Raw genomic sequence first — 13272 nt, forward strand, 5'->3', positions numbered from 1 at the left:
ATACATTATTGAAATCAAACGGTGTCACTGTTAACATTAGTAAATGCATCATGAATTAACATGAATAACTGTATTGACATGACCTAACATTAACCAGGATTAATACAGTAAATGCTGAAAAAAATATTTTTTCCTTGTTAGCTAATGCTAGTCAATGTATTATAATGTTAACTAATAGCACCTTATTGTAAAGTGTTACCAATTTTTTTAAATTCTAACTGAATTTTAATTTGAAATAATTTAATCCAGCAATTTAAATGAAATATACCATGAATTTCTCTATCTGGTATTATTTGGCAATATTTGGTATGTTTCACTTTGGCTTTAGTGATACTGTAGCATGCCGTTGAGGTGTCCGTGTTGTCCCACAAGGTGATAATGATAAAATCCTATTAAAACATATTTACTTACAGATCTATTTTTCCAAACCCTAAAAATCACAGATGTTCAATGTGGCTTCTGTCTTTTGGGCATGTGTAGAAATCAAGTGTAAATCTAATACATCCATTTGATGTCAGTTTTCCATGTGTCACATGACATCATCTGTCAGAAACTGTGTTTTAGTGATTTATGGGCCTTTAAAGGTGTACCCATGAATCATTTTAAAAGACGTACTGTTAAAAATATAACATTTCATTACAGGGTGGCATTATGGCTACCTTTGTAGTACATAAAGACTTTATCTAAAATAATATCCACACCTTAAATAAATGTTCATTGCAGCGGACTGGTTTTCTTTCTGTAGTGTGTGTGTGGGAAGGGTAAACCCTGCGGTATGGTTTAGACCAGAGCATGTGAGCGGTTCTGAGCGGTGAGAATTTCCGCTCCCCGCTCACGTGGGTGTTCGCCCCCCCGCGCCACCGCTCAAAGTCGCACCAGACCACTCCGCTCAATTCCGCTCCGCGCTCACCTACAATTTCATCCCGCTCCGGTGAAATCGCTCCACGCTCGCTCAAATTTAAAATTCCTCTGCATGCTTAACACCTGCCGTTTTCAACCGAAGTCTTACGAAGTTTACACCGCACGCATCTAACACCGGAACGGATCGCAGTCATTCTAGTCTATGCTTGTGTTTACACCAGACGCGCCGCGGCACGTTTCAAAAGCGTCCCAGCACGTCACGGCACGTTTTTTTGGTCCCCATGAGGAAACAAGCTTATAAATCATACAGAATTCACTTTTTTGAAAATCTAAAGGAGTTTTTAGTGTGACTGTTAGGTTTAGGGGTAGGGGTATGATATACAGTTTGTACAGTATAAAAACCATTGGGTCTATGGAATGTCCCCATAAAACATGGAAACCTGTGTGTGTGTGTGTGTGTGTGAGAGAGACGTGTAGTAGTGATGACATACTGTATGTTATGCCTAAGGCTTTCTTTAAGCATTCCTGTCGTGTATATTGTTTTTAAAACTGTTGCTTCTCAGTAATAATGAAACAATAGCCCTTTCATAACACGCACGGATGTGACTGAGATATATTTTACGATCTCTAATGTCATGTGCAGTTATAGCTAACTGTAACTGCTGTTTGTGTTGTGTGTGTGTGTGTGTGTGTGTGTGTGTGTGTGTGGGTGTGCAGGCGGTGGTGCAGACTGTGGATAATCTCTTGCGTGCCGAGGCTTTAGAGTCATGGCAGGACATGAACAGTACCGAACAGGCTCACACCGCCACCATGCTGCTGGACGTCATGGAGAAAGGGGCCTTCCTGTTGGCCAACAACATGTACAACAACCACTTCTCAGACCACGCTGCCAACGTCGGTGAGTAAAGGGCCGTTCACATTATAACGATAACTATAAAGATAACTGTAACTATAACTATATTTGCGTCCACACCAGCGGACGATAACAATAATTTTTTGCTTATTTTAAGCCTGCGCGCTGCAGTGTTCTCAGTCACTAAAATGAATGTAGATGACCTGCTGATGCTTTCGTTTTCATTCCCGAACGTCTGACTGAAGGCTGTGCACTCATGTCCGGGACGTAAAGCATATATTTTACCAGCTTGCTGACTCATAAGCGTTACATATATAATATCCCGCCGTAAACACACCGCTTTCCGACCACTACAGTCTTTAATTCTGACATAAAAGCTGTGTTGCGTTCACACCAAAAGTCAAACATTATCTACCAGAAACTGTCTGACAGTATGTTTTATCGTTCATCAGCTGGAAAAAATCGTTCTGAAAGTGATCTTAACGATATCGTTCTCTGTATCTTTATCGTTATAGTTATGGTGTGTACCCCGCTATTCTCCTGAATTAAGAACGATTTTTAATACGTTATTTTTTATAGTTATCATTATCGTTATAATGTGAATGGCCCTTAATGCTGTGTTTGCGTGTTTTTACGATTCCATGAAGAGGAGTAATTAACTAGAAGTAACAACACTACTAACATAAACTGTTTCATAAGTAAATTGAGAATAGATCGACTGTATTCGTCCAGTAAATTTTTTTTTTTTTCATTTAAAAACTGCTGTCTTTACTAATTAGGCTATATGAATAGTTTAGTTATATTAATTGGATTTAGTGGAAATATATGTATTAGAGGTTTTTTATCTTCACCGAATTATGTAATATAAGGTGTTAGAAGGTGTAAAAATAAACACTTTTCTATAAAATAAAATAAAAATCAGGTAACTGACGTAATTTGACCTAAACTCGTGTAAAAACAGGGTAGGTAAAGTAACATGCAATTTCATGTTTCAAACAGAGATGGCGACATAGAAGCAAAAGTTACAGATTGCCGGCTTTAAATAATTTCACTCTTTGTTAGTATCTTGCAGCTGTATTTTCATAAGGCTCACTTGACTATCATTTGGAAAAATGTTAGTTGGATATACTTGACTTCAAGTTGCTATGTTGTTCGGCAACTGAAATGACTTAGTTTACGAACTAAATGATTTGGCAGAAATGTATGCCTCTATTACTACTAGCTCGTCCCCCACAAGTGGCCAATCAGCTGCCAGCATTTTTATGAAAATGCTGTGTATTAAATCAAAGAACAGAGACTGTGTTATTAAATTTAGAAAATGAAATGAAAAAAATCTTCTTCCAGGTCAAATAAAAAAACTCATCAATGGTGGAGTCATCAGGGACGGAAAATCTAGTCTATCACAGGAAAAGACCTAATAACTAACAACAATAATAAACATAAAGGGGCGGTTTCCCAGACAAGGATTAGCTTAAACCAGGACTAGGCCTTAGTTAAATTAGGATAATTAAGTTGTTTTAAAAAACGTACTTTACAAAAAAATATTACTGTGTGCATCTTGAGACAAAACAATCACAGTGATATATTTTAAGATATGTCAGTGCAAGTTGTTTTCGATCAAGGCATCTCTCACATTTAAGTTAGTCTGAGACTAGGCTTAAACCCTGTCTGGGAAACCGCCCCAATAAGTAATAACTTAACGACTAATAACAATTTCTAGTATTACTGTAACAATTTGCTGAGCATTAGTGTCTTTGATCATAGTTTTGTTGTTACTTCATGTCTAATATCTCCCATTGGCCGTGATAAGAATTAGTCTAATAAATGGCCTCATGGTCCTATGGTTCTGTCATTACAGTGTGTGTTTGTGTGTGTGTGTTTAGATCTGGAGGTGCGTGTACTGAACACAGAGACGGACTCTCAGGACTTGTTTTTCCCTCAGAACGGCCCCAGCGACAGCAGCATCCAGCTCTCAGCGTCCACATTCAAACAATACAGCCGGAATGGTCAGTCTCTCTCTCTGTCTTTTATTCTCCAGGCTTACTGTCATCCCTCCCTCCGACGGGACCTCATTAGTATTCTTAACATTGTGACAGCACATACACACATTTGTTTTTCTCTTACGGTGGAGACTTTCCACTGACTTGCATTGCTTGTATACTGTTCCTCCTTTCACAAACCTTTCTGCCTTTTAACCTTTTCATCAGGACATCATTTAACATGGATATTGAGTCATTTTCCTTTTTGGCTGCTATCCCAATGTAGCTGATTTTTATATTTTACAGCCCTTGTGGGCACATTTATTCTCAATGATGTTGGCAAAACCCGACCCCCCCACACAAATGTTAATCGTGAGCATTCGCTTTTATTTCTTGTTGCACTTTGATGATAATTAAATTCAGTCATACAAAGAGTGCAAACGACTTGAGTTGTATTAGCCCCATCTGGATTTCATTTCTAAATAAATTTGCCATCAAAGGGGTCTTTCTCTGATAAGTTTCTCCATCATTGACTGATAAATGAGAGTCCCGCTGTTGGAAATGGGAGTATTGAACTCGGTCACCTGCGACATTGCTTTTTGCAAACGTTCTGGCAATTGCAATAGCAGCCAACGGAAGATCACTGAATATAGTTTCTAATGACGTTCTTAATAGTTCATGTTTTAGAAAAGATATTGCATATTTCAGTGTGTGTTGCTTATTTGCGATGTTCGTAAATCACTTTGGATAAACATATGTTACAGAAAATAATCTTACGTCTACATTCTTATGTTTATTTATGTTAATTTTTCTAAAGCAACTTTGAGCTTGGGAATGGTGCCACATAAATAAAACTCATTTCAAATGTGAACGCAAACATACAACAATGTACGTGCGCACTTTATATATGAATATAAATGAGATCAGCGAGCCGCATCACGGCCCCGGACGGTTTCACCAAAGCTCTTTCCACTCTGGTTTATGCGGTTATTGGTTGATGATCATAAAGCTAATCAGATTAACAAAAGCACTGAGACGATTTCTTCCCTGATGGTTTCTTAACAGCGTTTTTAATCGAACAGCTCGAGAGGGCGACTAGATTGCTATCATTTTCAGGCTGACGGAGCATCTCGACGCTCTTTATTTCTCCTCTCTTTACTTTCTGGTCTCAGTCTCCTACGCTTCTCCATCTTTCGGCCATCTTATCCTCCCGTCATCTCTCACCGCGCCTGCGTTTTGCCTTTTTTCAGGCTGCCTCGTCGTCGCCCGTCTCTCATCTGAGGCAGGTCGGGCGGGGGATGTGAGATTAGTATGATTGAAACAAACGCACATGAAATATTCATACGGGATACGAAGGAAACGCTGTGACTGAGCGCTGAATGGATGAATGTTCCATTGCCCTCCATATTAAAATCCCTTCAACCCTCCATCGCTCACTCCACTCCCTGACCAAATCATTTTAACCTTCACTCAGCTCGCTCTACAGATCCCTTCTGCTCTTAGTTGTTATTCATATCCTTCTGCCACTCAATAACTCGCACTTTTTTCTCCGAACAGGTCAGGTGAAAGTAGTCTTTGTGCTCTATAAGAATCTGGGTTCCTTCCTCTCCACCGAAAACGCCACCGTGAAGATGGAGATGGAGGCGGGGCCTGGCGGGCGGGGCCTGGCGGTGAATTCGCACGTCATCGCCGCATCCATAAATAAAGAGTCCAGTCGAGTGTTTCTGACCGAGCCTGTGGTGTTCACACTTAGACATTTACAGGTACATAAAAACTGCACTAGATCACATTAGCGTTCGACAATAAGAGGCCTCAAGCGGAACGATTGTCTGTGTAAACTGTTCGCGAAAAACAGTATTGTGTAAATTGTTGCTTTTTGGTTTTCGGTGGTGATGTACTTAAGAATGCTTGTCGTGAACGATTTCGAGAAATAATTCAGAAGTTTGTGCAGCTTGTGCTTGTTGTGAATGAGATCAATGAAACGTAACGTTTTACAATTGTACTACTTTGCCCGTGTGTTAACTTTACAGAACGTTAATTCTTAGGGTAAGATAACTGAAATTACTGGAAAGGATTTACAGATATATTTGAAAAGTGTCCTGTTCACATGTCATATAATAGCTAATAGCAAGATACAAAAACAAATATGGTCTTCCAATTTTATTGAATTTCCGACAAATGACCTCTGATTTTAAAAGCACCCCCATCTAATATCAAATAAGTTTCACTGGATTGAATATATTTGTATTTGTGGGTCTGCAGCTTGAGAATCATTTCACCCCAAACTGTTCATTCTGGAACTACTCGGAGCGTTCGATGACGGGCCAGTGGTCGTCGCAGGGCTGTCGGCTGATGGAAACTAACAGCACGCACACAACGTGCTCTTGTAGTCATCTGACCAACTTTGCGGTGCTGATGGTACACCACGAACCTGATGTAAGCTTGCACGCTCACACTTTACATTTATCAGCAGCTCAAAAACAAATCTGAAAATAGCCTCGTACACATAAACACCTCCGCCCGCTCGACACGCACAGAATATACGCACAGAAGAGCAAAATATACAAACAAATGCACTGCAATTTCAACTTGACATTTAATGGAGTTTTCATATGTCCTCTGTAGAAGTCACTTTCCCTCAGGCAGCCTATCAGTTTGTACCATTTCCTTATCCATCTCTCTCTCTCTCTCTCCCAGTATCCTGGCAGGATGCATGAGTTGATTCTCTTTGTGATCACATGGGTGGGAATTGTCATTTCTCTGGTGTGTCTTGCTATCTGCATCTCCACCTTCTGCTTCCTGCGAGGCCTGCAGACCGACCGCAACACCATCCACAAGAACCTGTGCATCAACCTCTTCATCGCTGAGCTCCTCTTCCTCATCGGCATTGACAAGACGCAGTACCACGTAAGGTCACAGGAAAAAAAAGTGATGTTAGACTTTCCGTTGACCTCGTCTGCTGTAATGATGCATTTCTATTCCCATTTCTTTCCTGTTCTTTCTTAGCGTGTCATTGTTTTAAATGTCTAGTTGAACGTCTATAAGCAAAACTTTCCAGACCCAAAAGAAAGAAACATTTCAGATTACAGATCTTTTTGATTAGCTGGATTATTTCTCCTCATCATCAATGAGAATACATGGAGATCAAATGGAAACAACCACAGAACTCACATATGCTTTCCTGTGGCTCAGTGGTAAGAGCATGGCACTAGCAACGCCAAGGTCATGGTTTCAATCCCAGGGATTGCACATACTCAGAAACAAATGTATAGTATAATGCAATGTAAGTCGCTTTGGATAAAAGCGTCTGCCAGATGCATAAATGTCAAATGTCTCCATTAGAGTTTCAGAAGAGATCTCAAAAATGTCACAAACTGAGCTCAGATTTGCAAGTTTGTGACCAAAAGTCAATATTGTTGACGTTTTCACTGTAAACCCAAACATTTCTTATAAAATACGAAATACCTTAATTGTCATTGCATGTAACATACAACGAAATTTCATGTCTCTCATAAAAAGTGCAACTATATACATTATCTTTTTTTTACGAAGACGACCAAATTGACCAAAATCCAGATTATTTTACCTCTTCCACCTACATTCATTTTACACCTCCATACTATCCATACATTTTAACAACTGTTTCGTTTGTTTCTGTTTTTATTTATTTATTTTATTTTTTGTTTCTAAAGAACAGTTTTCCTCCAAGCATACATACTGTAAAAATGATAAATATTTAGTAATTAGGCCCGAGGTTATTTTACTGACTAAAATATTTTTTTCATTCTTAGAATTATTAAAGTTATTTTATTGACTAAAATTAAAACTTTGAAAGCCTTTCTGTTTATTGAAACCAAATCAAATATTGGCCTAAAAATGATTGGGAAAACTTAAACTAAATGAAAAATGGAAATGTTGCCACAGAAATAAAATTAAATAAGTTTAAAGCAATTCAATTATTATAATAAACTAAACTAAACTAAAATAGAAATAAATCAATCTTATATAGCAACATAAAAAATAAATAATTAAATGAAAAAAGCATTAACAAACTGGTAAAATTAACATAAAAGCAAAAATCTAACAATAAAAGCTCATTAAAAATATGAATACAACCATAAATGATTGTTGTTATATAAAACTCCTTATTACTGTATAGCTTTATCAAAGGCAGCCGGTTCTGCCTAGAGTCTTTTTTTTCACTCAGCTTTAGTACTTTCATACATTGCTTCGTACTGCAGGCAAAGGTCTTTTAAATCTAATGATAAAACGTGTCAGAACCAAATGTATAATTTTAAAAATGGCCCTGCCAGATGTAATGCTTGATACGCCTGTGCTGCATTGTAAGGAGTTATGTCCAATGTCATGTCCCCAACTGCAGCGTATAATGTCTGCCTCTTTCTCAAATGTCATTTCTTCTCCACGGATCTCTTTTCTAACTGTCTCTTCCAATCCTTTTATCCGACGGCAGATCGCGTGCCCCATTTTTGCAGGTCTGCTGCATTTCTTCTTCCTGGCTGCGTTCTCCTGGATGTGTTTGGAGGGTATTCAGCTTTATCTGATGCTGGTGGAAGTCTTCGAGAGCGAGTACTCCCGGAAGAAATACTACTACCTGTGTGGCTACTGCTTTCCCGCCCTGGTCGTGGGCATCTCTGCAGCCATCGACTACCGCAGCTACGGGACTAAGAAAGCGTACGTGTGAACAGTCTATTTGCACTTTGTCGTACAAGGGCCGCTGGTTTTCGAGCAGAGGGCACGACCCTCTTTTAAATCAGTTGAAGTCATTTAAATGGACTCTATCAAAACGTCTCTTGGGGAATTTACATTCGAAATAGTCCAGCATTGACCGTCCCTAGGGAAGGCACTTTTGGATTTGCTGGTATCGCAGGGTTTGGAGTCTAAAGTTGTTGTCATGGTGAATTGAATAGTTGGGGATTGTGAGGGAAGGGGCACGCTGCCGTGTAATGCTGGTCTAAATGAGCTTTAACATCTTGTGAATTATACGTTACGCTAATACAGAGAGATTTATTTTTGGAGACAGCAAGGTAAAATGTCTATCACATGAGAGATTACTAAAATAAATGTCCTGAGAAATCACACTAGTCTATGTGCAACCTATAGTCTCAAGGCAGTTCATGGCATAGGCACGACATTTCAAATCTATTCATTCTTGTTCATGGACACGAATTTTCCCGTTTTTTTCGTGTGACTCGGCACAACTTTTTTTCCTGATATCAAAAGAAGAAATATTTTAGGAGGTGGCTAACCGACACCTTACCTCATCCCAAACCCTAAAACCACAGCCGCAAAGGCTAATTTAGCTCAAAATGTGAGTTTCGCGATGTGGCAAAGCAACGATAATGGCTACCCTAACCCCGCCCCTAAACCTAACGTCACATGGCAAAGTCAAATCATAACAAAACATAGAAATGAGATTGTAGGAAATAGGAATTCACACGAATGAGCCACCTTGTGAAATAGGTATGAAGTCCTATCAGATTGCGTTGCTATATTATTTAGACATTTATACATGAAAGATATCGCATATTAAAATGCTTCATGCTGACTGACACCAAAAAAGTGGTAAATTCGTGTCCATGACCATGAACAGTTCGTGACTATAGCCAGGTTTCCATTACAGATTTACACAATATTTTCTAAATGTTGATTCAAAAAATATTGCGGAATGACTGTTTCCATTAAACGATGTTATGCGATTGAAGAGTATTTTGTTTCTTCTTGCGATAAGTCGTTCTGGCCTTACTTCTTCTTTGTACGTTTTATGGCAGGTTGCAAACCAACTTTAGTGCATAGTGCCACCTACTGTAATGAAAGAGTGAAGCGAAATGTCTATATTTCCTTATATACAGTATTTTCATATTACCTCACTGTTCCTAATAAATCTCCATACTGCACTCACTCGTTTTCCTGCATTTGGGCCATCATATAAGATATTACTTAAAGTGAATTCCTTACATTCTATCTTTCCAAACGTTCTGCCAAAACATACTGCGAATGGTCATGTGACTTTTTTGTACGCCACGTGACTTGTAAATTCGACAAAAAGTGTTTCCATTGCAGTTTTGCGAAATATGCCTTTATCGTATTGCCTGAAACAACACCTCATGCGAGCGTGAGTTTTTGAGAAATTATGTGTTTTCATTGGGTGTATGTTCAATGCGCCATTTCAATTTGCGCATTTTGAAGGGTAATGGCATATGGCAATAAAGGCATATTAAATAACGCATCTTATTTAACAAATTACCTTAAGACTGTGTTGCTATGTGACTGCCCTGGGCTCTGTAAGCAGAAAAACAAGAGTCAGGGGAGTGATTTACACTTTTTTGACGATTCGAATAAGTTCTCTGGCTATTATTCATTGGCTGAGTGGGTTTCAACATACCCAGTATTGGTCACTGGTCTGTTCAGATAGTGTTACATGGCAGAGCATGTGAGCGGAGCTGAGCGGTGAGAATTTCCGCTCCCCACTCACGTGGGTGTTCGCTCCCCCCGCTTAAAGTCGCACCAGACCGCTCCGCTCAATTCCGCTCCCCGCTCACCTACAGTTTCATCCCGCTCCGGTTACTGCTCCAACGCGGCTACCGGAACTGATCGTGGTCATTCTAGTCTATGCTTGTGTTTACACCAGACGCGCCGCGGCACGTTTCAAAAGCGTCCCAGAAGCGGCTGCGAACCGGAGCGATTGCTCCGGCCTTTGGATAAAAACCCGCTCTGCGCTCCGACTATATTTCGCTCCCCGCTCCACTCACATGCTCCGTTACATGGACAAAACAATGCTAAATCTAAATACGCTATGCGCTTCTGTTGAAGAAACTTACCCACATTCAGCAAGAGAACGACAGAATAATATATATTTTTGGTTTAAAAGCGGAGGCTCTGTTCTCTCATTTCATGTATTGTATGTTGATATATTCAGTCAGTATTCTGGGGGCCATGACAGTTTTGTGAAAATGATCAAAAATGCTTGCGCTGGCTGACAGCTTTAAAGCTACTTTTCGCTGTCGGGAAAAGAGAGTTACATAAATTCTGTCATCATTTATTCACCCCGTTGTCATTTAAAACCAGTATGAAACACAAAAGAAGATATTTTAAGAAATGTCTCTGTGGTTTTGTGTCCATAAATTGGAAGTCAATGCTGTTTGGTTACCAACCCTGTTGAAAAAACCAGCATATGCTGGTTTGTGCTGGTCCTTAGCTGGTCAAACCAGCATCAAAACATACCTGACCCAGCATATGCTGGTTTTTTAACAGGGAATGTTCCTCAAAATATCTTCTTTTGTGTTGTGCAGAAGAAAGAAAGTCACCCTGACATGAGGGTGAATAAATCATGACAATTTTCATTTTTGGGTGAACTTTCCCTTTAACACAATGTGCCACCTGGGTGTCAAAGCAAACCAGTTAAAATCCACTGTTTAAGCTAGCAAGTTAGCAAAACGTCCAAAACTGCTTACAGCACGTTTAACTGAGCTGATTATTACTGTATGTGCGAGTTTGTGCGCGTGTCGCTGTGTGTAAAAACAGCACAGCTGCACTCTTTTGAATGTTGACTACAGTGCAGAAAATGAGACGCTGACACAGTGTGCTAATGATTAAAAACCGAGCCTAACCTTCAACTAGACTTTTATGAGCCTACTGGTTATTAGCTTATTTTTGAACAGGCATATGACAAAACATGTTTCGCTCTGGCGATGACAATAATATTTTCAGATAGCTTGCCAATATTTCAAAGCGTTTGACAGTCAATAACGTGCCGCTTTGTATGAGATTCAAAGCAGATGTTGACTGTGATGACATTATTGTTCTTTATGCAATTAAAAAGTTCTTGAAAACCTGTTTTTGATGTGTGTTTGTGTGTGCAGGTGTTGGCTGAGGGTGGATAACTATTTCATCTGGAGCTTTATCGGCCCTGTGTCCTTCATTATCATGGTATTGTTCTGTCCAAACATTATGTCCTCTCTCTGCTTTGCTCACAGATTTTGTTTTTTCCCCTCAAAAAAAATGCTGCGCTAGTCTTATCAAACAAAGCACTTTTGTTCACCTATGGATCTGTTGCTGCTGACGAGTATGTTTTTGGCTCTAATATGCTTATATATGAGCGGGGCGCTTAGATTCGGTTTAGATTCGGGAACTTGCTGACATTTTCGTAATTGCGATATGTTTTACTAATGCGCTCGCTCGGCTTTTGTTCTTATTAGTTTTAGATTAAATACATTTGGTTTATCTTGTGATTTCCAGTCGGGTTTTTATGTGCCTCTCATGAAATACGACGACGAGAATGAATTGATGTAAATTCACTGAATTCAATGCAAAAGTTTCCGTATGACCGCTTTCACGTCGAATGTATAATTTAAATGCGATTGAAAGAATTCATGCTTGTCATGCATGTGTCATGAATAATCCTTTTGCTATTTAAAACACTGATGACATTTTCATTCTGGAGAGCGTGTGATTAGATAAAAGTGAAAGAGAGAAAGACTGGAACTCAAGTTTGTTTTGTCAACTTTTAGGAGTACACAAGCCTATACACATGGACTAAAAGCATATTAAAGTTTTACCTCTTGACTTTTAGTTAAACCTGGTGTTTCTCATGATAACACTTCACAAGATGATCCGTAACTCATCCGCCCTCAAACCCGACTCCAGCCGTCTGGACAACATCAAGTAAGATTCTACCAGTGCAAGGAAACACAATATTCCTTCACAGTACCAAAGGAGTTGTATTGTGTATTTTTGTCTTACATGACTGTCGCTGTCCTGACTGTAGATATACATGTATGTGTATATGTGCATGTTCTCCTTCAGGTCCTGGGCTTTAGGAGCTATCGCTCTGCTTTTCCTTTTGGGTCTGACGTGGGCCTTTGGTCTGCTGTTCATCAATGAGAACACCGTCATCATGGCATACCTCTTCACCACCTTCAACGCCTTCCAGGGCATGTTCATCTTCATCTTCCACTGCGCTCTGCAGAAAAAGGTCCGTTTCAATGGCATAGGAATACAGCCGCAGAAAAAATTCAAAGACCTTTTCAAAATTATTTTCAGTTTTTCTGATTAAAAAATCGTTTCTATTTGTATTTATTTGCAGAAAATGAAAACAGGGCAAACAGGTCAAAATAACAGAAAAGATGCTCTGTATTTTTTCAGAGCTCAAATACTGCAAAGAAAACAAGTTCATATTCACTTTTAAGCAGCACAACAACAACATTTGTACGTGTATTTAGGAAAAGTTAAAAAAAATGTTTAATAACCTGGATGGATTTTTATCTCAGTTTTCAGGTGTCTTGTCATGCTGTCTGTTGGATGACTTTATGTCACTCCTGAGGTTTGATTTCTTTGAAATTCAACAGACACTGGACTAAAAGGGACATAATACTGTACATCTAGAAATGCTGATTAAAGGAAAGTTTGAAATGGTCTCTTCGTTGTTTTCTACGGCTGTATGAATATGTCTGTAGTCAATTTTTAAACTAAATAAAATGTAAACTGAGATAAAAATCTAAATGCAGAGATATAAAAACAGTCTACTTAAAGATTTAATCAACTACAAAAATATAAATCTAC

The 13272-nt window shown here is 39.1% G+C and overlaps 1 protein-coding gene across 3 annotated transcripts in view; it reads left to right on the forward strand.

Annotated features, from left to right (window-relative positions):
* Positions 1-13272, forward strand: part of adgrl1a (adhesion G protein-coupled receptor L1a) — a 179254-nt gene that overhangs the window by 143087 nt on the left and 22895 nt on the right. For all 3 annotated transcript variants that reach the window (XM_057347039.1, XM_057347041.1, XM_057347040.1), the window contains 9 exons: positions 1579-1759; positions 3598-3720; positions 5251-5456; positions 5956-6129; positions 6391-6600; positions 8165-8385; positions 11574-11640; positions 12284-12375; positions 12517-12685. In XM_057347039.1, the coding sequence (XP_057203022.1) occupies positions 1579-1759; positions 3598-3720; positions 5251-5456; positions 5956-6129; positions 6391-6600; positions 8165-8385; positions 11574-11640; positions 12284-12375; positions 12517-12685 (1443 nt within the window). The remainder of the gene's footprint in view (positions 1-1578; positions 1760-3597; positions 3721-5250; positions 5457-5955; positions 6130-6390; positions 6601-8164; positions 8386-11573; positions 11641-12283; positions 12376-12516; positions 12686-13272) is intronic.

Source organism: Triplophysa rosa, linkage group LG11 (genome assembly GCF_024868665.1).
Source record: "Triplophysa rosa linkage group LG11, Trosa_1v2, whole genome shotgun sequence".
In the NCBI taxonomy this organism is placed as follows: Eukaryota; Metazoa; Chordata; class Actinopteri; order Cypriniformes; family Nemacheilidae; genus Triplophysa; species Triplophysa rosa.